A 26651-nucleotide genomic window follows, 5' to 3' on the forward strand; every position below is an offset into this window, starting at 1 on the left:
TCCTGTGTTCCCAAGGCCCTGTGTTCCCAGAGTTTTGTGTTCCGAGGTTTCTGTGTTTCCAAGGTCTTATGTTCTTAAGTTCCTATATCCCCACGGTTCTATATTCCCAAGGACCTATGTTCCCAGGGTTCTATGTTCCCAAGGCCCTTTGTTCACATTATGTTCCTAAGTTCCTATATTTCCAAGGTCCTATGTTCCTGAGGGCCTGTGTTCCCAAGGTCCAGTGCAGTTCAGATTCATTATTATTGTCCCCTTTATCAGTTCTGGGACTATCTTCGAAGACAATAGGAAAGTGGACACAGACGAGGGTAATTTGTTTTGATCCATGGCCTCAACCATGTAAATTCAAATTCTATGTTCAAGTAACATAGGAAAACAAAAACATGAGTGGCTCTACATTGTGTGTTTATAGGGCTTTTAGAGTCAAAAATCATTTTGTTAATAAAGTTGGAGTGAGGACACAAATAGAGAGAGGAGTGTAAGGGAGAGAAGGAGATTCAGCCTATTTTGACTGGTGTGATGATAAACAGCTGCTTTATATCACTTGTAAAAGCCTTCTCTTGCTTCTGCGCTTGTTAACAAGCCATTACTATGACTTGTATGTGTTACATATTTTACTCTTCCCCTGAAATGCACCAGCAAAGAAGAAAAAAAATCTAGCTATTTTGATCCAGTGTTTTGAGTCCAAATTGTGCCGAAGGTCTGACTCGGGGGTGCTGTTCAGCTTTGGCAAATACACTACAACTCTCTTCATGTGGTTTCTTGCCTCTCTGCTGCTAATTAAACTGTATGATTAACTAAGCGTGCATTGTCACTGACAGAGGACACAAAGTGAATGCTGATCCACAGCTCCAAAGCAGTTTACACACAGATGTGTGCCACCTCCCACATCATTACCGTACAGCATGTCTTCATCCCACTCTCTCTCCTTCTCCTCTCCTTGCAGGTGGAGAATCCATCCCAGTTTATTCAAGGCTACCGCGTTCTGTACCGGCAGACGTCAGGGCTGCCCTCCCCAGGGCCATGGCAGATAGAGGACTTGAAGGTCGCCTCGGAGAGGGACATAACTCTCGCCGGTCTGAAGAAAGGCATAGTCTATGAGATTAAAGTGCGGCCATACTTCAATGAGTTCCAGGGTGCAGACAGTGAATCCATGACAGCACGCACCATGGAAGAAGGTAAGCGACAAATTAATTTCTGACAAAAGTCAATTTCTCTGCTAACTTTATGTTGCAAGGAATGTAAGATTTAGTTACTTACGCATGAGAGAAATGCTCTTGTGTAAATGGTTCTACCTACTTTTATGTTTAGTTGCTGCTAGTAATGGCTTCATGGCTAGATAGTAACGGATAATGGCATTTCAAGTACACCCGCCCACACATGCATGCTGCTGCAGTGCCATGTCCCCTGTGTGTGAAAACAGGTTTCCCAGACAGCGCAGTGGGGGTCTGTGACAAGCCTGGGCCTCAGTGGGTTGGTGGGCAGAGGGGGAGGGCAGGAACTGTCTCCTTTGGCATAAGCTCAACTCTCTCTCTACTCCTCTGTGGACCCCTGCTGCCATGTGTTCGTCACACACCAACCAGACCTGCGTGATATGACCACCCATCTACCAACACGCACACACACAGTTCCAATGTCCAATTTATTGGAGTTAACACTTCTTGGTGTTGTTCTTGCCCTCCTATTATGCAGGTCAAACAATCAGCTCCTGATTCTTCTTAGGTTAAAAATATAATTTGTAACTTTTCCCCATTAAAATGTCAAAAAAGACTAGACCAATGTTGTATATTTTGTTGAGTTGTGTATAGTATTTATAATATTACGCAAATTTTTGCAATAATTTTCAAAACCAGAGAAATCTGTCATTTTAATGAAAGACGCAGACCATGTATGTCACCTGAAGCTGTCATACTTTGACTTTTTATACAGTTTTAAGCCACATTTTTATGGTACTTTTTTAGATTTTGGTTGTTTTTAACTACATGCTTTAACAGGATGAAGGACCTCAAGTAATCAGAGAAAACTGGGCTATAGTCCCTGCTGTGCCGAACAGCATTGGAGAAAGTGTATATACACTAAATTTAGTGTTTTTACTGGTTTAAAGCAGCGGCTCCATTTGTTTTGTAGGAAGAGGAGACCTCAGTTGATATTCAGCCCCCAGTAAAAACCTCTTTAACTTCTGGATCTTAAATTATTAAAGAAAAAATGTGAGCACACATTAGCACGAGCTGGACTAGCAACCCCTCCACTATGAGCCAAACAGCTTTGCAGAAACAGATTTTTAACAAGAAACTGCTCTATGCAGTGTTTTTAGCTGTTCAGATCACCTGGTCCATTTGATTCAGGAAAAGAGGAAAAGACTTCTGTGGATAATGCTTCTCCCTTGAAAAACCTCTTGAACAATGATGGTCCATCTTTTGTTACTGTTTGATTCAGAGACACCTAGCTGCAGAAAATTACATATTGTACATTGTACTATTTGTAGCACAGTTGAGTGTAACAAAACATGTTGCATAATTTATTTATAAAATTGAAATTTGCAGTATTATTCAATTAATCAATTATAGTCCCAATTCCTTGTCACAGAGGGATGTAGTTTTTCTTAAAGACATTGCACTCCTTTAAATTGTTGAAACAAATCTCAACATACATACATGATACGTAATTTTTTACAATTAAGGGGACTTAGACTTTCCAAGGATATCAGTATCTCTGATACCCTTGATAAACAAATGCCCAGAAATCCACTTAAATGTCATAGAAAAAAGATGCTCCTTCTAACTCCAGAACTTGCCTGAGGATCACAGGTACATTAGAAAGAGAAACTGGTAAATGTTATTTCAGCATACCTGTTTTGGCACAGGTTTGCCAAAATGTAAACAAATATTGTTTGAAAAAAACAAAAACAAAAGGGGCACAAATTTGCCTTTAGATAAACCTAGGACAAAAGATTCCCTCGATAGCTTTTTCCTTAAAGTCCAGCTTTGGACATCATAACAACTTTCATGACAACAGAACCAACTCTATATCAACTGAGCAAACTCTGTTCACGGATGGCAGTCATGTCATAAGGTTGGAAGCTCAGGAAAAAGCTATCCTTTGAGTTGGGATTGTTTTTTAACACTGCTTTTTCCATGGTCAGGAATGAACTTGCATGCTTACTTCACAGACACTGTGTTGTGCCCACTGGCTGGGCTTGGGGACCTCTTCATGTACTTTATTGTGTTCAGGTGCTGCACCAGCTGGACTGTGTGGAACATGGCTTGCCGTGAGAGCAAATCATGATGAGGCCATTAATGCATCTTCCCCACAGTCGGGCATACAAAGAGAAATTCACCTCACTGTAGCCCAATTAAAATGGCCACAAAGGCTCAATAGAGGTCTTTGTGGACTGGGGCATAAGCTCTAGTTACTTAGGATCCTGGATATTATGAGGCATCATGGTAGAAGAAAAATTGGCTTGATCTACTGATACTCTAGAGCCATGAAATGTGCTGCTCTGCAGAATTATGGGGGAAAAAACAGTCTCTATCCATCAAAGGCAGATTGGGAATGTGCTGCTGCCTTTGAGAAACTGTAGCAGAGGGCATCTTAAGGGTCTCTGAGGTCAAAACAGCTGGTGTCTCCCACTGCATGCAGGGGAAATTGTGAACGAAGATTAATGATCCTCACATCCTTTCGATGAGTTGTTGGTGTGAGCAATGTGGCCAAAGGCAGAAGGCTCTGTGGCGTCACCGTCATCACTGCCATCCTCAGACTTTCCATCAAAGCCAATGGCAAACAACAGAAAATGCTATGGTGTGCTTAAGTCCAAGGCAGATATAGCTGTTCAGAAGAAGATGTACTGATACTATGAGACCATGACAAGAGGGGCAGTGAAGAGAAAAGAGGTCATCCTATGTGGAGAACTCCCTGATCCTGCTTGATAGAGTTTATTTTACATTGCACGTTATATGTGGACAGGTATGTTGACGAAGAAATGTTTGCTAATTCATGAACTAATTAGCTTAATTGATGCACTCATTTGCATACCAGGTTATGTTTACCACTTTATACCCTGTATAGCAGAACATTAAGCAGCTTAAGTGCCTTTTGTTTAATTGCACAGCTGTGAGTAAAAACTGAAATGTTCCCTCAGACATTGAAAGCCTTAATTGCTTTAAATTACTCTCTAGCTGCTGTGTTCATCAGTCTTAATATCAGTATTAGTCACATTATTAAGAGCATACTCTTTGACCTTTTCCGCTGTTGTGACCATTTATTGTAATGTTATCCTGAGTCATTACTGGTAGTGTAGACATTATTCATCCTCAGGGATTGTTCTCGTATGTACGGAAATTGCAGAACTACACTTAATGGTTCCTGTCTTCTCTTAATGTAAACCTTTGACTGAGCGGGCAAGCTCCATCAGTTTGCTGAAACAGCACGACTGGAATGACATTTGGAAAACTGGAGCTTACTTGCTTGATGGTGCACTCGCATTAATTTACTCAAAATGCATATACATACATAGTTTTAAGTTAAATCTGTAGTTGGTAACTTTAAAAAAATATTGTCTGTGGTATTTTTGTCATATACAGATATGAAGTCATGATCACTGGGTAACATGTATGTTGATGTTGTCCAGTTTTAAGTCTCTTTTTGATCATGTGACAAGACGAGATGATACATGGTAGCTAGTTTTGGCACAAAACCTGGCACTAGGTTCTCTCATAATAGCAGGCACTGGGGCCCATGATAACATCCTTACGCTGCTGACTGCACATATTCATATTTGATCAGCGCTGCCTAGTTTGACAGTTTGACTGCAATTTGCAAGCAGTGATTGACATGATTGACAGCTGCGTTAGAGACTCCTCGGCTCTGATTGGATGTTTTCCTTCAGGCAGAGTGGATTCTCGCAAATGCAATTAGAAGCACAGGAAGTGGGAGGAGGAACCTGATTTTTTTTTTCACAGACTATCTGTCATATGTACTTTTGTGCAGATATAGTGAAAGTTTGAGCAAATATGATGGAAAGTTATTTTTTACAGAAATGACCAACTGTAGCTTTAAGTTAAATCTCTGACAGTCAAATCTTTGACATGATCGTAGCGCAAATAACTATGTGAAACTGGGTGCATATTTTAGCCAGTGGTCATACTGTAGCTATTATTCTGTGCTCATGTGGTAGTGTAAAAGTCCAACCTCTGGCTACTGAGCAGCTTTGTATTTTTTTTTTTTTTTCAGAAAATCAAATCCAAAAGAGAAATAATATGCTAACAGTTCCTGGCTGAAGTGTTGTAAACTCAACAGTGTTCCAATACTGGTGGCATATTGCGCTCCATTGGAAGCTTTTGATTGCTTGTTTTTCCCTCAATAGATTTATGATTGTGATTTGATTTTGTGAAATTTGGCCGACAAAGATGATGGATTGCTTTAGAAATTAGGAGCTGGAGAGCCACAGAGAAAGTATTGATTTTTTATTTTTTTTATTTTTTTTCAGAATGCCGGCAGGCAATCCAAATAATTTGGAAAGGTTGACTTCCTTCCATACAGTCTACCTGCATTTATACTGGGTAATGACTGTTTTAAGCAAGATTATTTGTGTCCATGCCAGATGGTATCCCAGCATAAATACTATATCATAATGTCAGAGTTTTAAATTTACAGCCATTTTGCTTTCTGAGCAGTGGAATCATCACTATATTGTGATAGTGCAGATCTGTGCGAGTTGGTTTAACAGTAATTGCTTTAGAAAGTCAATACAGTCCAAATGGCTGAATATAGATATCCTCAAACTGGGCTGAGTCAATTTGTTAAACGTAATAGAAATAAAGTGCCTCTCATATGGCAGATTTAATTCCTTTGTACTGCCAGGCTGTCAAATATTTTGCCGACATGCCATATCTGTTTAGAGCCTCTCTTTTAAGCACATTCAGGGAGATTTGTTTCATCTTTTCAGCTTAAAAAAATCTATTGTTTAGCCATTATTTACTTTATAAGTTAACTGAGCCAGAGAGCTTTCCAGATGTAAAAAGATTTGCAGAGGTCAGTCTCAGCACTGATGCAGACAATCTTTGTACTTCTAATATGGCCTGGTTTTAACACTCTGATCTAGCAATAGAATCACTCTTCCCTGTTTCCTTGCTGAGACACTGTGCACATGTTCATTGCATTTCTCAATTCATTCATTTATAATACCAATCCCATCTGGAGAAGTCACAGTAACCATGTTGCTCTCTGGCCAGGTGGCAAACAAGACAGTCCCGTCATGGCCCACCTGCTTTGGCTTCTCTGTGCTTCCGTGGCATTCAGTGCCTTGCTTACATGGATCCACTGCAGATAGCATTCTTTTTTTGCAGCTCCTTAATTGGGTGCAGAGTAGTTATTTCATCCACTCAGTCAGAACATAATGATAGTTTTAATGGGAATCATGAGAAACTGTGTGCCGAGAGCGGTTGTGGAGTCCGTTCAGTGAGAGATGATGATTTGCACAGTTGCATAGACATGGTGTTTGCCTCCTGCTGCCTGCAGTCTCTTTAAATTGCCAATCTGTCCAAGCAGGTTATCAGGCCAGTTTGGTACATTTTTTAAAAATGGCCCATTAAAGAGGAAGTTTGAATTTGGCACCGTGAGGCATAATGCCACATTTCTGTTGACAAGCCATCTCAGAATCCTCATTACAGGACATGGAGACTTACCATTTCCAGTCAGATAAGATATGCAAAATTGAATACAGCTACTTTGAATGCATTTACATGTGGTCGTAATGGTTCTAATCCATTATGGGAATGATGTTAGCTATGGGCTCAGCCATTTTTTCTTGGCTGCTGAAATTCCACTCATTTTTAAAGTTGCTGCTCTGCTTGGAATGGTTATCGAATGTGTAATTAGTAAAGTGCAATTTGGACCTTAAATGCTTGGTGTGTAAAACTTCTGATGCCAGTAAGATAATAGAATCTTAAACTCAGTATAATGAAAGAATGGTGCATTTTAAAGGTCCCAGTGCATCCTGAAAAGAAAAAAAAAACTATCATTAGGAAATGAAATTGAGATAAAGTGCTCTGGTAGCCATCTGCCATGCTGGCTTAGAGAATACCTTGTTGTGTGACTTGCTGTATGAATATGAGTTGAGGTAGTGGGTGAGACAAATCCTTCTTTGACTTTTCTGTTAAAAAAACAATATGCTAAATCATTTTTTTCTCTTACCCATCAGCACCTGGGGCACCTCCGCAGCAAGTCACAGTGTTGACAGTGGGGAGCCACAACAGCACATCCATCAGCGTATCATGGGACCCTCCTCCCTCTGACCAACAGAATGGTATCATTCAGGAGTACAAGGTGGGATCAAACTGTGCGCCGGATACACTGTCACAAATGGAATATTTTAGTGATGCACTGCACCTTACAATAAAGTCTGTCTGGCGTGTCTGTCTTTGTCAGATCTGGTGTCTGGCCAACGAAACCCGCTTTCACGTCAATAAATCTGTGGATGCAACCATCCGTTCAGTGGTTGTTGGGGGGCTGCAGACCGGAGTGCAGTACCATGTGGAGGTGGCTGCAGGCACAAGCGCAGGGGTGGGGGTCAAGAGCAAACCCCAGCTCATCATCTTGGGTAATCCACTCACACACACTCACACCAAACCTGGAGTCAAATAAAATGACCTCATAATGGGGGCACTGAGGTCTCCATCACAGACTGGGGGTCTGAAGAAATGATTTGTCAATTTATTGCACTTGAAGAAAGAAGATTGCGCTTTACAACACAGACGTCTACTGAGAAATCAATTGTGATTCATTAAGAGTAGTGTCTGGTAACACTGTGCCAAGTACTGTTAGCCATATCAATAATCCTCTTCAATATGTGGGCAGCTGGCGCTAACAAAGTAGACAGTGTTTTTGTAGGAGCTTATCAGCCTATCACATCTTATCAAATGGCTAAAGGATGCCCAGAGTATATAAGCCCAGAATCAATATCGCAGCCCAGGCCAGATGCTCTTCATCTGTGACTTTTGACTGATATATAATAACACCCTTAACACACAGAGAAAGGGAAACACAGGCCTGTGGACTGAAGCTTAATGATGGGGAGGGGGGAGTTTCCTGCTGGAGACTGTGAATCTAATTTCACAGCACAGTAGCTGCAACAGAAAATCAAACTCTGTCAGAGCTGCTCTGTCAATCTCGTGTCTTGCAGCTCAAGTTGATAAGTGCTCTGCTGAATTGATTTACTCTGCCTACATATTGGATGCACTGATGCTGTGTTTTTGTTTTTGTTTTGTTTTTTTGTTTTTTGCTTTTTCCACACTTGCCTCCTATGTATTTTTTTTTTTTGTCATTTATTCATGGTCTCATCTTTTAGCTGCTCCTGTGCTCCATGTGTCTTTAATACACGCTCTCTTGATTTTCTTTCTAAAGTGCATAATATGACCTGAACAATGGATCTTTGGCTTTTATTGAAAATTAGTTTTTTCCGTAATTGAGTTTCCTAGTGAGCCAAAAAAAAAAAAAAATTTATATCAGATATATCAGATATCAGATATTTATTCATTTTTGTTTACATTTGTTGTTGTTGTTGTTGTTGTTTTTGTAGATGTTGTGTCAGAGCACAGTGAAAATGAAATTGATTTCATTTTTATCCCAAATGATTTCCACACACAGCAACTACCAAAATACAATTATTTGTTCATTTGTCTCTTCTCTGTGTGGGTGCAGGTGCAGAACTGAGGGACGTGATGACGGGATCGGAGGGCAACAATAGCATCTCAGACGTGGTGAAGCAGCCAGCCTTCATCGCCGGTTTGGGAGGGGCCTGCTGGATTGTCCTCATGGGCTTCAGTGCCTGGCTGTACTGGAGGAGAAAAAAGAGGAAGGGACTCAGCAACTATGCAGGTAAAAAAAATCAATTTACATGGTTCTGCACCAACACAGAATCTCAAAGCACACCAGGGTCTCTCTCTCCAATGAAAGCTGATGTCATCACAGATGTGACTCCATTTGAGCTGGCTAAAATGCAGAACAAAGGAAATATATGCAGCACAGATGGAAATAGGCCCTATTTACTTTAATTCACCGTGCACTGATGTGCATCAACTGTGCTGAGTTCCATCAGCACCGCACCTCAACAGTCTAATACATTCATGCAAGATAAGTAATTTAACATCCCCTTCCATTATCAGACCATGGCTGGTGTTGTTTGCATATTAACACGAGGCGCGTCTAGGTTTACGTATGAAATATTCCTTTATCCCTCCGTGAGTCAAGCATATATAGCTGTGTGCCATTACCATAATGTGTATTGCAGCTTTTATTGTAGTGACTTGGGGAGAGAGCGCCGTGATTTCCTAATTCAGCAGGGATTTACATGATTGAGTGCTGCATCTCTGATCCCTTCTCTCAAAACAAATTGAGGGGTTTAATTCCAAACACCACATTTTCATTTTAGAGGAAATATGGCGTTTTTTACAGGGATGGTTAAGATAAAAAATATTCTATGATTTATTGAAATGTTAAATACACATGTATATGTTGTATGTTTAAATATTTGTTAACCAACATCAGTCATATTGGTATTAGATACTTAAATGTAGCAGACTACATCCGTGCTCAAGTTTCTATTTTGGAATAAAAAAAAATAACGATGATGCAGATGCCCCTGAACAGAGGGGGTCAAATGTGTCACCTTCATCTGAACTTTGTCCCTCGGGACAATCAGTGTAATTCAAATGCCTGAATGCACAGCCCAGTCGCCAGCAGAAAATGCTGGCATTGTACGATTCTGCAAACCACAAATGCGTTACATTTGCGCGTTTCATATGTGTCATATCAACATTTCTAAAGTGACATAGTATATGAGCTGACTTTGGCCCAGTCCTATTTCTTATTTTTACTCCTACTCCTTGTTTTTGAGTAACCCTTTGCCCCTCGGAATAGAGTTACAGGGGGATATTGTTTATATCTTTCCTATGAAATGGGAAAGCCCTTCATGATCCTGATACATGATCAATAGTCGTCTTGGCATTAAGTTAACAGATGCAACTGTGGTAATAATGGTATCATGACAAAGACATTTGCCATTTATCTTACAGAGATAGAAAAGCATGGACACTCACAGTTCGTTCACACCTTAAGTTTCACGCTATCTCTCGATCAAACGAGTCATTAAATAAGCCACAATAGGCCATTACCACTGCTCTGTAGGTTAATGTTAGCAACCTGTGCTTCTACCCTGCCAGTCTGCACTGATACTGGAGGAGTTCTTTAGACTTTAATTAAATTTCAGGCGTCATATGCCATCAAAGGGGGTTAATGCAACATAGAAATATGTCAAAATGTGGGACTGTCATCTTCAAATCAGCAATAACAATGTTACTTTAGCTAGCTAGCTAATTAGCCACAGAGACATCAGCATAATACTAGCGGTTATTTGTTATGCTTGTAAAAAAGAAAAGGATCCAAATACACTGAAACATTAAACTAAAATCAAAATTTTCAATTGTTATCAATAAAGAAAACACATTTCCAGCCCTAATACTTCACCATACCCCTCTATCCCAACATGAATCAGGACACCCTACCCCTAGACATGAACAGGCAAAACAGAGGGGTAAGGGCTAAGTGGTGGGGGCAAGGGGTGTATTGAGATTCAGCCTGTGTCATCAGAGGGTGGAGGGGATGATGGATGGTGTGTCACCTAGGGGAGACCCCTGCCAAGCTGCAGACCACTGTTAAGGATGAACAAACAACAAAACTGGTTGTGATTTAGTGAGTCATTGCTTTGTTTCCAGCAGCTTTTTAGGCACCGAATGTGGGTGATTTTTAGCGACCGGTCACTGTTTCTCTAGCAGGGAAGGTGACATGAAAAGTATTTGTTTCTTACTGAGATAACACGGTGTTTCTAGCGGGGTTTGTGCCCCCAAAAACCAGGTATTTTAAGCCAAAATATGACCAGTGCTTTCTGTGCCTAAACCTAACCACACATTAATCACAGCGTTGTCTAAACTTTAAAGTTTCAACTTATCTGCTACATAATAAAGTGCAAATGTAAGAAACATACAATGCCAACATTATTTCTGCCGATTGGATTATGCAGTGGTTAGATGCATTAGCTCCCCAAGTTTCATCAAAATGTGATCAGCGCTGACATACCATCAGTGATAAATGGAGAAGCAAACCAAAGATGAAAGGGCTGCACCTGCTTTCATCAATGTTTGCATGCATGAGATATAGCTGCATCTTTCTGATATCAATATGTATGATTCATGATGCTTTATCTTTTGTTTGAATTGCAGTTCAGTCCTTCACTTTTACTCGTGCAGGTACGTCTTTACATTGTGAATTATATATTAAAATATCACAGTAATTTAGCTGCCCAATTTCTTGACAACAATAATGTATCAGTCATTCAAATTAATGAAGGTCGTGCATATTTTAGACAAAATTATTGCAATTATTTTTGTCTGCCCTCCCTCTTTTCTCTACAAGTTACGTTCCAAAGAGACAGAGGCCTGATCGGAAATGGAAGGTAAGAATGTAAATGAACTTATAAAAACCAAGAAACCTCTCACCTAGAGCTTGAGCTCCCACTGACATTTCAGCACCATGCAGTGTAATGCTCGGTCTGCTTTCTCATTGACAAGAGCCCATTGTAACACCTGTAATGAAGAGTTCTTTCACACTGAAGGGAATTTGCATACATGTTCCAATATTCCAGCTGCTTACTCGTTTCACTGTATGATTTGCACTGATGTACACTTGATGAAATCATTAATCACTCCTTTGAAGTGAGTGCTACCAATTAATGCAGGTGAGGGGTTTATTCGCTGGCTCTCTCTCAGTTCATCTGAGGTTGTTGGCAGAGCGAGAGGTCGCAGGAGGAGGCGAGAGGTGATGAATGTGCTGTTTGAAAAAACTTGGCGTACAGTACACTGCGATGGGTCGTATGTGGGGATGGAACAACAAAGTGTTGGACCTTGAGACTCCACTCGGCGGCCATGAAAATTTCCTGCCAGCTCAGAATGCCCAAAGTGGAGCTTACCTTTGCATCCACTGAATATATCAAATTGTGCGAGAGAAGGGGGCAAATTTGCTTTGCAGGAAGAGAAAGAATGAAGGTCCTTGTCTTTTTTCATTCCTCCCTGTTCCCTCTTTCCATTTTGTCACACCTAAGCAAGCAGATAAGCCCAGAGCTAGAGCAAATGTTGCAAATAATGGACTAAAAATAAACAGTTTCTTGCCTTTTGTGTGCATGTGTGCTTCTCCACATTACGTATGTGTTGGTGTTGGCATGCGTTTCGAGGCAAATGTATGTAAATGTATGTATGGTTGTGTATTCTAAAATGGAAATTATTGATGTAATTGTTTGAACACCTTTGAGCCATCAACCAAGTCAGCTGTGAACAATTCCCTTGGCACTTGGTGAATCAGCCTCAGTGGAAAATTCACTGTGTAGCTGCACATTAAGCAAACATATGTGAGCAGGATGCACGAGGCATGTGAATGTTTTGCCTTTTTTACAGCAGCTGATATGAAGTGGTTGTAAATTGTCTTTTTTTTTTTCTCCCTGAATTGCCGCCCACAACTTTCCTACCTTGAAGTCAAAGCCTGTATTCATGACCGTTGTATTTCACTAAAACAAAATGACATGGTAGCTTTCCTAAACCACCTAATGGGCTTTTGCTGTCTCTGTTGCTATGGAGACGGTGCACCAGTGTAGCCGATCTGCCAGGGGCTGTCCATGATTCTCAATTTAAAATGTAAATTTCTGTTGTGCTAAGGCTCTAAAGTGGATTTAGTGTGTATTTAGGCCTGCCTTGTTTCTCCAGGGAGAGTTAGGGGCGGTGGAGTTAAGGGGAGAAAGAAGTCTGATTTATAGACTTGCCATTTTATGTCTCTCTGTTGTTTATTGTCGCCTGTGCGGCGGGCTGCTCCACAGGCGAGAATATGCTGAATGAGTTTTCACATCAATTTGTTGTTGATGCAGCAGGAAGAAAATGAGCAATAGTATTACGGTGTAGGCTGGATATTTAACCATGTCACTGGTTCTCTGCCTCCTCTTTTTGTCTCTCTCTACAAACATCCTCTTATAGCCGTCCAGGGCTGTTGAAAGCTGGTGACCCTGGCCTCCCCTGGTTAGCTGACTCCTGGCCCTCTACGAGCCTCCCAGCTAATGGAGGCTTGGGGAGTCCGAAGGGAGGCAGCAACTTTGGCCGAGGAGGTAAGAAACATAAACAGGCCGGGTGTTGGAAAAATACAGTTTTGGCAATGCCTGGTCAGACAGTTTTGATGCTCATCCATTGGGAAGTGCAGTGACAGAGCGTCACACATAAGCATGCACACACAAACAAACATGCACACACAAATTAAAAGAGCCTTTGAGGGCTATACTTTACTAATTTGATTTGACAAGCCTGATATTTGGCTTTAGTTTGCATCTACTTTTTGCCTGACGTTCTTTCTAATGCCATACCATTGTGTATTTTTCTAGGTTGTGTGAGATTGATAGTTCAAGTATGCGTGTTTTTTGTGTATTCGTGTGTTCGTGTGTTTGCATCAGCTCATTGGAGCCCTGGTGAGCTGCAGGCTTTATATGTGCGAGACTGTAGATCTGAAGGTTAGCACTGTTTGAATATCCCTCTTGTGAACACTCCACCGGGCTCCCACAGCGTGTTGCATGCTAATTGTGGTAGTAGATAATCACTTTCATTTATATCAAGTCCATTCGAGACCTGTATTTAACTAATACAGAGTGCCAGCACAGCAGGGAGTGTTAATGACCTTAAAGATCGTTAACTTCATGTCAACTTATCTCTCCATGATCCCTTTCCCCCTTTCCTCCTCACTCTGTCACGCTCCTCTTTTATCTCAGATGTTTTACCGTCCGCAGCGGTGGAAAAGACGGGCACCATGCTGTCTGATGGTGCCATCTACAGCAGTATTGACTTCATGGGGAAAGCAGGCTACAGCAGCCCGGCGCGAGGCAGTCAGCCCACCCCCTACGCCACCACTCAGATTCTCCAGTCCAACAGCTTCCACGAGCTGGCTGTGGACAGGCCAGATCCCCGCTGGAAGGCGTCTCTCCAAGCCCAGCAGGAAATCGCAAACCTGGGCTACTCGCTAACTGACAGACGCCCTGGCAGCGGTATGAGCCACGTTGATGATAAACTGTTTTTTTATGTGGTGTGTTGTTTGCCCTCTTGTGTATGTATCTTGGGTCTCTGTGGACTGCAGCAGTGTTTGGGTGCCCAGTTAAAGCAACATTTTGCAATAAAATGACAGGTAGTAGATTTTTTTCTGTGAAGTTACTACAAGGGAATTGGCAAACTAAACCAGGGAAAGAGCAAAATGAAGAGGAGGGAATTTATTTACATATTCACTGAAAATGGACCCCTAGGATAATGTTCTTAATTACTCTTATGTCTTCATCACAGTTCTACCCCGGGAGCTCATCTAGCCCAGAAATGTCACCCAATCATGACGCATTTCTTTGGGTTAACTTGATTAGCGATGGCAGAAAATCCCTCAGTGTTCTGAGTTATTTATGCAGTGTATATACATTTAGTCAAGTCATGGAGGCATTTTTTTTTGTCTGTACTTTTGTAGCTTTGCACAATAGCCTGTGTGCTCAGCTAAATGTCAGGCTTACCAGAGATAATGTAGAGCAAGCAACATAAAGTGGTTTGCCGCAGGTTTCGGTGCCTCTTTAAGAAATGTCAACATTTAGAAAAAGTCCTAATGTGCTGTCGGCACACACGAAATAAGAGAAACAATGAACACCAGGTGGGAGACAGGTTTGAAAAAGTTCAGATAGAAGAGAAAGATAGAACATAGCTTTGAAGGTGGAGCTGTATGTGTGTGAAATCAGTGTAGAATAATGAGTAGAGTGTACAGGGATTTCTTAGCATTGTGTGGAGAAGACAAAACTTCCTACCCTCTTCGTCTCCCTCCAGGTGCAAAGGTTGGGAAGAAAAAGAAGGTGAAGGGTGGAACAAAGGCCTCTAAATCAAATGGGACGTGCTGGGCTAACATGCCCCTGCCTCCACCACCCATGCACCCTCTCCCTGGTACCGAGGTTGACCTTGACCGCTACCCCCAGGAAAACCACGGAGGAGGGTAAAGTTACATTCATATCTCATCAATCTCTGCCCTGGAACAGATGCACACAAACACAAAAACACACGCCGACAGAAGAAACGCATGCAAAGACAGAGGTCACAATATCCTGCACCTGTGCCCAGAATGTGTGTGTGCATGTGTGTGATCTTGGACAAGAGCTTTACATTGTTACAACCCATTTTCCAGCAGAAAATGTTGGCATTGTGCGTTTCTGCATACCACAGATACTTGCATTTTAATGCTTACTATGTAGTGGACACGTTGAAACTGTGGGTTTTAACAATGCTGTGGATAACGTGCGGTTTGGTATGGATACAAAAATTACTTGTTTTTGGTTGAAAAAAGAGGATATTTTTAGCAGAAAATATCCTATTTTTCAGGCACAGCCCCTGTGAGAAAAGCACTCATGTCTCATTAAAAAAAAAAAAGCCTTTTGTGGCACCATACCCACCTGATAAATAGCCACAGGTCACTAAAAACTCCTACATCTGGTGCCTAATACACTGCGGGAAACATAGCATCAGGTCAACAAAAAAGACTTACATTTGGTGCCTAAACAGCTGCTGTACACATTGCATCGCGTCCCATACAGAACAAGTTTGGTGCCTAAAAAAAACTTGTGACATGTCACTACAAAACCCATGTTTGATGCCTAACAGTTGCTGGAAAGACAGTTGGGTTGTTACAAAACACCCACATTTGTTGCCTAAAAAGCTGCTAGAAAAACAGCAAAGTGTTGCTAGAAAAGTGTTGCTAGAAAACACTCACGTCACCTTACAAAGCTGCTGGAAAGGGAAGTGACAGTACACGAGAAAACACACATTTAATACCTTAAAAGCTGCTGGAAACATAGTAATGGGTAGCTACTAAACCACCCATATTTAGTGCCGTAAAAGCCGCTGGAAACACAGGAATGACTTGCTATATTAACAACCGGTTCTGCTGATTGTTGGTCTCAACTGTAGTCTGCAGCTTGGTACCTTAGGTGTCACACCATCCACCTTCTCCTGTACCTCCGGATGACAAAGTCAGCTTATATATTACGTTACGATATGATTCACATGAAACATGCAAACAAACAAAATCTGGTTTGAATTAAGTTGTTGTACACATTAAACTTGAAAAGGGAGGGAAAACAGATTAATAACATTTGATCCATTTATATCAATTCAGGAACATAAATAAAAGTTTTCATATTTCCCATCCTCTTCAACTATATGCAGTCAGCTGTTCAGCAAAGTCACTGTGATGATGACTACATAAAACATTTTGTCCACATGCTAGATATGACAACAACAGCTGGGCCCCACCCATCTCTATCCAGACCTACCACCACCAGAATTTGGACAATGAGGTAGAGGAGGAGAGAGGTCCTACTCCTCCCCTGAGAGGAAGATCCTCCTCGCCGGCAACAGCTTCCTTCAGCCAGCCCTCATCTTCCTCTCTCAGCTCAGCCCACCACGAGGAGATGCAGTCCATTTTGCAGGCCCACTTGGATGAGTTGACCAGAGCCTACCAATACGAGGTGGCCAAGCAGGCGTGGTAAGGTTCTTTGTAAAGCTCAAGTCAACTACATTCTGAGACTACCTTCCTTCTATAATTTGTATTTATTTCTTTTTTTTGGTATTAAAAAAAAAGACCCATGTGACTGTTAGATCATTTGAAAGCTTTATACTGTGTGCATGCATCGCAGTTTTGTTCAAATACATTTGCTTTGCACAGCAGGAGCAATACCTGTAATTTTATTCATTTTATTCTGTTGAAAGTTTGGGTTTTGCATATCAATGGCCGATGTTTGAGCATCTTATAATACTGGTATTTACATGTGTCAGCCCAAACCCACAGTGCGTGTTTCTTGCGAGCGATAAAAACAGCTCTGCATTGATTGCACCTTTGATGGAGCAATGGAAAACTTGACAAGTCAGGGGCGACACGTGTTGGAGGGTAATGACTGGGTTTAGTCTAACATGCTGTTCTGACATCAGTAAATAGAGTTGGTAATTATGCATGCATCTCCTCTATGGCGGGATGTGAGCCATCATGGAGGACAGCTGTGGGGGAGATAACAGGCATGTTGGTGACAGCCCTGCCCATCCAGATATCCTTTATCCAGCCCAATTACAACTCCATTGTGTTAGCACAACACACACCAGTACTGAGAAAGTAATCAGTGAAATCACTGCAGGCATTCATAGTCTCTGCACATTGCATCTCTACCTTTATGAATATGTACTAATTCTGCATTCTGGAACTTGTTATGCTGTATTTTCGCTCATTATCTGACCTCCCGTGCTTTATTTTTACATATTTTGTCCATTAATATACAGTATTTCCCCCACAATTAATTAGGCACATGAAGGGCAGTCCAAACGTGTCCAGCACCCCCATCCCTCCAATGGACTTCATGTCCAGTACACTGGGCTCTGATTTGGGAGCAACTCTCCTTTCTGAAGAAGACGAGGATGTGGAGGAGGAGGAGAGATACGCTGTGGTGTCAAAGAATTTGTGTGGCTTTGAATACACTCCTGGTCACAGCGTGGATAGCCTTGAGGGCTCAGGTATGTTTTAAATGTGGTAAAACGAATTTGACTGAAGTCATTGCTTTTAAATAAGTAGACCACCGGGGCATTGAGGGAAGGAAAGGCAGGCTCACAATTGACTGGCTTCATCACATCATTTCTGCTGCACAAAATATGATGAAACCTTTAGAAATGTGGCCAATGCAGGTGCAGGTAGATACATACAGTAATAGGTCCAAAAATAACATGATAGAGCAAACATACCAGATATAAGCAAGTGTACATATTATGTTCAAAAATATGCCAATACATACATTTCAACAATAGAATATACATTTTAAGTATATAAAAGTATAGAAAATGTTTTTGGTGACAGAAGTACATTTTATGTAAAATATGATGTTTCCAAGTAAAAGTTGTTTGAGTCATTGTTATTAAAAGGATACTACATTTAAGAACATCACTTTCTGTCCAAGGATGTGTTTATAAAAGTCTTCCCCTTATCAGTTGTATTTAGTTGCAGATGAAGAGTATTCAGATTGTGGCATGCTCTATCAAATAATGCCTTTAGATATAGTTGGTAAAGGCATGACGAGAATGTTACGCCCCACCCTTAGGCGTCCCTATGGGGCGAACAAAACTTTATCACTGACCCAATAATAACCACATGAACACCTTTAAAACACTCAAATCCATGGGATTTATTAGAATTAAAACAAGCAAACAACACAACAAAAACCCCATGGAGAGAGGCAGCAGGACCAGCAGTCCCCAGGATGCTAGCAGCGAACACTTTGCAAACTGCATTCTGGTCCTACTCAGCACTGCTCTCCCTCTGTATTCCAGAAATTCTGAATAAAAAGGCATAACGTTTTAGTAACAAGGCAGGGTCCAGAACAGTGGGTTTTCGTTTGATTTCAAATAAGTCAAGTCTTTGCTATCAGAATATTACCACTTAAAAATAACCGGGTTGCCAGTGGTGACCAGCTTTAGCGCGTTCTAAGCTAGCCTTAGCATCGTGCATCAAAATATAAGGTTCAATTTTTAAACTTTTGTTTATACGGACATGTTGCACATCGTTAGCCTGGTTAGATTCTCCACAATTCAATCACTAAGTTCAATTTAAGGAAACAATGAGCACCAAAAATAATTCATTCCGGTTTTACAGCATGTTAAACACGAGAGATGGGGGAAAAAAGTGCTGACTTTCTACCTCTTTAGTCCATAATGGTCCACTGATCAAAAAAATGAAAAGGGTTTTCATAAAATGAATCCAGTCGTGAATATTGTCATGTGAAGTCCATTGCCGCCTGTATGCTAACTTTGTCAGACTGTTCTCACAGATTATTCGTATGTTTTCCTGGGAAAGCAATGCACCCAAATTCGTACATATCCCACGTATATTGAAAGCCATGCGATCATGTGACCAATGCGCTGTTGGCAGTAAATAAAAAAGCTGTCACAGGCGCTTGTAAGTAGGCAGGCTGGCGTGATGGATGGGTCACAAAAACAGGACTTTCACCCGGGACTTTCTCCTGGAGACACATGTTCGGAACCAAGTGAACTTAAGTCCATAAGTAGGATATCATACAAACTGTTGTGCATGCATTTTTTGTGGAATATCATATGAACCAGTCTATGACAATACATTGACTTGTTGTTGACATTGTTCTTCCAATATAAACAATATTTTCTCGTCTTCCTGCACGGTTTCGTTGGCAATGCTTCTTTTCGTTACCTTGCTAGCCACAAAAAAAAGTGTCTCTAAGCTTTCCTGTGTATTTTTCACCCGGGGACCCAAGTACAGCATGCACTCCCACTTCGGGAGGCCAGTGGGCTCTGTCATGTATCTTTACAACCACAGTGCTGCAAACTATTAAGGCATGTCACAGTTGTGATGTCATGTGATGTACAAAAACGTATACAAAAACAATACTGATATCATTAGGAAGCTTAGAATCCTCTCTTTCCAACAGTGTATTTAACTCAAAATATGTGTCAGGGTCAATGTGACTGAAAATGATAATGGAAGCCATTCATTTATTCCTTTGCACCTTACACGGATTTATCTTCTAATTAATCACTTATAAATTGAGTATACATTCATAACATACGTCCAAAAATACAGATGAAATAATGCAACACAATTAAACCATGTTCGTATCTAAAAATGTGTTATTATGCAGCTGTAAATCAGGTGTAGTCAAATCATTTTAGAAGCACAGACAATTTTTTTCCCCCACAAGTAGCTGAAGAGGCTGCAGCCACTTGGCCTAAGAAAGAGGATTTTGCGGTGCACAAGTTATCTCCCATGACAATGTTCAGTGCCAGTGCAGAAAGAAATGTGTTCTTAATGTAGCAAGGCAAAGTACATGTGTGGAGGTCAGGGTGGTGGTTGCACGTGTCTGACCAAAAATGTTGGCTTTTTTAACTACAAGCCTTCCCTCACAAAGCCTTTTAGGTGACGCATTGCAGGAGTAAATTAATGTAAAAAAAAAAAAAAAAGCAGCACTGATTGTTCAATAACGTCATCTTTTAACATAATCCAGGGCTTTGCAGAATTGTCCAGTGTCAACATTCTGTCTGTCATTAGGGTTTGGACAACTGAGGCAGCAAACACTGTGCAGTCTGTTGGCTGGCTGAACTATCACCTACGAACACACTGCATAAAACAAAGACCGAGGCATACAATAGCTCATTTAATCACACACACACACAAGCCCCCACACACACTCAGGATATTACATAGTAGACCAGGAACATGTTTATTTACCAGGCAGGACCAGTGACTGACCCTCAAAGGTAACGTAGAAACCACAGTTGATGTATAGGCTCAAAATTATTCAGACATCCTCGTCTAAATCATAGGAACCCTTTTTTCTCTCCAAGTATTCTTTGTCAAAGACATATTCAGAACATCTGTGTAAAGTTACTTGAAGCCACTCTTGCACAGACATCAAAACCATAACATAGAATATCTTAAAAACTTTAGTAGTGCTCTGTTGAAAAGTCACACGTCTTACATTTAAGATTTGATGCATTTATAAATAGGGTTCTGTCTGAAAGCATTTCTTTAGAGAGAAACTTGAAGGCTTCTCCCACAGGGACAGAACTGTACCATTTTTAGACTCACATTGTTTGATAAGTTAAGAGATTGACTTGTGCATTGAGAATATGTGTTTTCAGCACTTTTAATAACCTATTGCAGGGCAAAATACAGGTCAGCAAGACTAAAAATATTTGCAAACATTAGCAATGCAAACATTTTATCGTGTCACGTTTAGCTGTCACATATTGTAAGTTGTATTGGAAGTGCTTACGGGCACACTGAGAAAATATCTTCAGTGAAACAAATCATGAACAAAGGCAGTGGTGGTGGTAGTATTTCCACAGGGGGTGCCATATTGCAGTTGTAGATTTATAAATGGCTTGTTCGTTGATACAAATTTTGATGATTTCTTATTTAGATAAAGCATTCAGTAATGCTATTCTCAAAGGATGTCCACTAAGCAGTATGAAGGTGTTAGTTGTTCCACAAATATCCTTCATGATGGAAACAGTGTGTAAATCAACTTTAATCTCCTTTTCAAGATGCCACAAACTTGTATGTGTAACACAACTTTGACACATTATCAGGTTATGAATCTGATTTCTTTAGTTTCGTGGATTTTACTTTTGACACAGTTTCTACTGGTTTCAGTGTTTAGCTCAATCCATTGCATGTAAGCAAAACAGGGGAGACCGGGTATGGTTGTAACAATTGGATGGTTGTAACAGCACCACTTCAAGAAGGGATGACCTACAAGTCATGTAATACATTTAGCTACTGTATGACCACTTCCTTCCTGACCTTGCATGTGAAGTTTAATACCTATGTGAAGAATCGTGCAAGTTTTAGAAGTAAAACAAGTTTTGATTAGTACTAATACTGTTGAGGTTAGAATTATGTAACTTGTATTAGATTAGAGTAATCTCTTTGGTAAAATGTGAAGCATTTCATCTTTCCTCATTTCAAACAACCATGTTGTTTAAGTTTAAGTTTATTTACTTTATTAATCCCCCTGAGGGGAAATTCAATGTTTTCACTCTTGCTTGTCAATTACACACAGGTCCGAAAGACACACACACACATGCACAAACAGGACCTATACATGCACAAAGTGGAGAGATGTCAGAGTGAGGGGGCTGCCCTTTGGTCAGGCGCCCCGAGCGTTTGGGGGGGTTCGGTGCCTTGCTCAAGGGCACCTCGGCAGTGCCCAGGAGGTGAACTGGCACCTCTCCAGCCACCAGTCCACGCTCCATATTTGGTCCGGACAGGGACTCGAACAGGCGACCCTCCGGTTCCCAACCCAAGTCCCTATGGACTGAGCTACTGCCGCCCCAGCTAGCTAAACATTGGCTGACAGGGGTAGGATGTAGGGATGGTTGTAACACTACATAGGCTCTGTGTAGACATGTACCCTACACTATAGTCTGACGTGCACCTCCCCAGAATCGTAACTATGGTGGTGATGCAGATCTCCTGCTTATTTTTGTAAAATGAAAACTATTTCCCTCAGTGGAAACAAGGCTTTCATTCACTTTTATATGACAAATAAGAAATTGTGCACAAAATTGCATTTCGCAAGTGTTGTGTGTGATTTATCCTGGCTTCATATGAGTAGCAGAAAGTCTGCTAGCCCCTAGGCTAATTTACGCCATGTTAAATGTCATAGGCTCATGGTAACAGTAATAGCTTGTTGTATATGTGGGGATGTACCTAATATAAGACTTTTTTTTGTCTGTGAACCTTGTGAGTTGTAATGGAGCCAAATGTTGTAGCATTATCTTTGTTAAATGTTGCTATTCTCAGCTTCATATTGGTAGGAGAAAAGTCCGCTAGTTGCCAGGCTAATTTATGTCATGTAAAATGTCGTAAGCTGATGCTAAGAATGTTAGCATGTTACTGAGGTGTTTTGTCTGTGAACTTTACAAGCTATAGACTAATTGAGCCGAATTTTGTACTTATGTTTAGTATTGTCCCTATTAGCATGTTTTATGTGTGTTTTTAATCAATCAAACATGATAGCGCTTTACAGAAATTTGGCACAGTGGTATAGAGGTCCTGCTGCTCACTAGCTTTTTGGCAGTGTAATTTCAGAGCAACATTGACACACCACCAGGCTCTGCATAGAGCCTACGCACAACTGCACATCAGCTGTAACCAGCAGTGACAACTCAACACATCATTATCTATCCTACTCCCTTTTTCAGCGTTCCAAGACAGCTGGTGTGAAAAACTGATAGGGGTTTGCTTGCACGCCTGTTAAAACCAGCAGGTAAAGGTCAGTAAGGTCCCAGTTAGGTCAGTCCCCAAAGAATCTGCCACATGCCATTTAGCAGACACTGCAAGAAATTTCAAAACCTCAGAGAAGGAGGATCAACACAGGTGCCATGTGTGGGCTAACACAGCAGTCTAAAAGTCATCAATGTCTCCCCTACTTGTTCCAACACACTTAGCCAAATCTTTATCTTCCTCAATCTCTCTCTCTGTAGGTAAGAGCTCACAGCAGTGCCGCTCAGACAGCTCTGGCTCAGCAGACCATGGTGAACAGGGCTCACATAGCCTCGGCCACAAGAGGGCACCACTGACTGGCCTCAAACCACAGACGGGCAAGGTCGGGACTCTGCCCAGACGAAGAGACACCAACACAGACGGTGAGTTAAGTCTTTTACGCTCTCAGCCTGCTTTTATTTGCCAGAGAATCCTCTATTATAGTAAATTCAGCCAGGAGTGTCTCTATCATGATGTCTCATTTGTATCCTTTGCCAAATACTCTCATCTACCATCCACTCAACAGCCCACACACCGGCCATGAAGTCCCTGCACAGCGTGGGTTCCCGCATGCACAGCTCGTGGGCAGCTGCGGCCTCAGACCCCTCTGAGGAGTGCATGGTGACCGTGTCGACGCTGGAGCGGCAGCATATGGCTTCCTGGAGCGGCACAACAACATCCAACAGGGCCACTCTGAGTAGGGGTTCCCACAAGAGACCTGGCACAGATCCTTCCCACAACGGGCATCCTGCAACAAACAGCACAGAGAAAAGGGAACACTGTAGGTGTTAATCCTCATAAGGACATATTTGTGTGCTCATTACACATAGTGGTGTAATCCAAAGCAAGCAGATATCACTTCAATCTGCAGAGAGAAATAACATGCAGGTTTTACACTTGACATTTTGTAGTTTAATTTTGCTTTATGCTGATTGACAAAGAATACCAGAGAAGCCATGCAATTTAATAATTACAGAGCAAACTGTAAATTGTGGCTGTCACTTCTTTAACAATTTGTAAAGAGAGGCAGACAACACAGATGTGCCTCTTCTAGTCAGCTGTGACAGCCTCACAATACAGTTATATAATGTATATATCTCAATAGAGATAAATACAATGATCAGGAAATTGTAGATTTGAAAGAACTGTGCTCCACCATTTTCAATAAGCAGGAAAGTTGTTGAATCCCACCAGTTTTTATCTTGCATGCAGACTGAGATATATCATGGGATTGGGAAATGGAGATGTAGATATTGAGAGTCAAGTATTCGATGTCACCCAGATTTTACATCGCTGTTTTTTGGTGTGTCTGCTCTTCCAGAGTCTTTGTGAAGCGTCATTCCCTGCAGTTGCTGCCTGTCCCAGGACACCTTGTTTGTAAGCGCTATGAGATTTTTCTCTCTGCGAGTGACACAGAATGATGTTCGGAAGACGGAGAGGAGACAGAACGAAGACAAAGGAACAGTGTGCGAGATAAAAATGCAGAGCTGTAAATGTCATGTACAGACACAGGCACCAGTCTCACAGTGTTATTTTCATCCCCCCTCTTCAAAAGAGTAAACAGTATGTTATATGTCTGCTTCTTTTTTCTGTCACATGGTGTACAAAGATTCACACGGTGAAGACGAAGAAGAAAAATCACAACAAAATGACCAACTAAAGTGAAAAAGGGACTTGCATAATTTGTAAATATATTTTTTAATGTTTTTCTCTTCCTTTTGCTTTGCTATGCAAGCCAAACCCAATGTTGTCTCTTTTGTGATTTATTACTGTGAATGATTTTTCATTAATGCTCAAACTGTTAGCTTATTTTGATGAAGCTACTGTATCGATGTACTTTGCACAGAGCGTTTTTGGTGAAAATAAGCACAAACCCATTGTCAGCTGAGCTGAGGAGGAGAATCATAATGGCAAAGAGGGATGTCTATGTTAAACAGAACCTAAACAGAAGATATATACTTGGCTGTGTTATAATTGTCTTGAGAAACACTCATATATTGAGATCTACAAGGAAAAACACAGGAAAATACTTGGAAATAATAAGCCAATATAACAAACTGTGTTTCACACAACTTGCTGGGAATCCTATTATGCATTATACTAACAATGGGTCTCAGCAAAATGGTTACCAGAACATTGTTTATGGTAACAAAGCAACACATCAGTTGTGATATCCAAAGCAAAGACGTAGGAAAATAGGTGTCACTTCCCTACCATTTCCCTAAAAGAGTATGTTAATAAAAAATATATATATATTTGCTTTGGTAATGCTTTTCCAATTACATACAGTGACATAGTGACAGTGCAATATTGACAGGACAATATGAAAGTGAAGGGAAATGTCCAGGCCAAAATGTCCTGATGTCACCTGAAGACAAATGAGATGCAGAGTTTAAACGACAGTATGATATATGATGTTAAACATCAAAGAAACTATACTAGATTTGTTCATATGTATTACACTGTTGAATGCTTATGGATTTACACAATCACCATATGAAGATGTATAGACTTGACCAACTGCCAAATCTGATCTTTTGAAAACCTTTTCCAGTTTGAAAATGCAGCCAATTAGCATTTTTTCTGCCAATGAGATTCACGACGCCATGTCTTTCCACTCGTTTGGATGATTTTGTTCTGATCATTGTTCTGGTAATGGCTCTCCCTTTGAAGAATCTTTACCTGCCAGATTGGTTTGCCCTCAGGAATACGCAGCCACATACAGTTGGGCCGTTTTTCAATCCTTTGATGCAAAATAAAATGTGTATGTGACAACGAACCAGATTTCTCCTTGCAATGAGTCTGACACACTGCATTTACCAAACATTTTCCTTCTTCATAATATACAAAACTAGTCCATACCCACTAGTAGCTTTGTCACCTTCTACCTATGCCAATCCTCAGTGACTATGTGCAGTTTCACATAGATTGACCACGTCAGTGTGTAGAAAAACGTGGGACAGACAGACTGACTGACAGAATGACACACTGACAGTTTCCGTGATTATGTACAGCACACCATACCATGACTTAGTCATACCAAAAATGAGAAAAAACAAACAAACATTCGGCCACAGGGGGAGCCACAGCGATCTGTCGCATTTTAGCCATTTTTAAGCATTTTTCTGTTGTTATAGCGCCACCCAGTTGCCAATTAGAGTTAAATTTCTCCAGTCACCAGTCATGTGATGAGCCATGCCCTCGGCAATATTCATTGCCTTATAGAAGCTCAGTTTTAGTGAGTTATCCAACTTTTGCCAAGAGGGAACTTTAGATATTGGTCCCTAGATTATGTTCACCGAGTTTCATGCAGATGGATCAAACTTCCTAGGATGCCAGAAAATCTATATAACTGGAAGTTATGGGTTCTTGTGGCAAATTTGTTCCTCATGAGGAGAGGCATCTCTGTGCAAAGTTTCATGTCTCTACGACATACGGGGCATGAGATATGCCCATTCAAAGTTTGCAATTTCAATCGGTTGCTATAGCGCCCCCCTTTGGCCAATTGATGTAATATTGCTTCATTCGCGTCCTCCCATGACCCTCTACCACTGTGCCAAATTTCACATGGATGGACCAAGTCAGTGAGGAGAAAAACGTGGAACAGACACAACCACAGACAGAGTTTCCGTCATTATATAGTAAGTTAAGATATAGTAAGATTGTATCTTTGAACACAGACACACAGGTAAAAAAATATATATATATTTATATAAATATAT

At 41.0% G+C, this 26651-nt stretch overlaps 1 protein-coding gene across 2 annotated transcripts in view; it reads left to right on the plus strand.

Moving 5' to 3' along the window:
* LOC117270798 (roundabout homolog 2-like) overlaps positions 1-25708 on the plus strand; it is a 121948-nt gene extending 96240 nt beyond the window's left edge. For both annotated transcript variants that reach the window (XM_078172229.1, XM_078172228.1), the window contains 14 exons: positions 947-1178; positions 7199-7323; positions 7426-7597; positions 8698-8874; positions 11274-11300; positions 11467-11506; positions 13071-13198; positions 13850-14122; positions 14931-15093; positions 16381-16638; positions 17446-17654; positions 23151-23312; positions 23456-23710; positions 24251-25708. In XM_078172229.1, the coding sequence (XP_078028355.1) occupies positions 947-1178; positions 7199-7323; positions 7426-7597; positions 8698-8874; positions 11274-11300; positions 11467-11506; positions 13071-13198; positions 13850-14122; positions 14931-15093; positions 16381-16638; positions 17446-17654; positions 23151-23312; positions 23456-23710; positions 24251-24252 (2223 nt within the window). In that variant the 3' untranslated portion in view covers positions 24253-25708. The remainder of the gene's footprint in view (positions 1-946; positions 1179-7198; positions 7324-7425; positions 7598-8697; positions 8875-11273; positions 11301-11466; positions 11507-13070; positions 13199-13849; positions 14123-14930; positions 15094-16380; positions 16639-17445; positions 17655-23150; positions 23313-23455; positions 23711-24250) is intronic.
* The last annotated feature ends 943 nt before the right edge of the window (positions 25709-26651 follow it).

The sequence above is a fragment of the Epinephelus lanceolatus genome, chromosome 11 (assembly GCF_041903045.1).
Source record: "Epinephelus lanceolatus isolate andai-2023 chromosome 11, ASM4190304v1, whole genome shotgun sequence".
In the NCBI taxonomy this organism is placed as follows: domain Eukaryota; kingdom Metazoa; phylum Chordata; class Actinopteri; order Perciformes; family Serranidae; genus Epinephelus; species Epinephelus lanceolatus.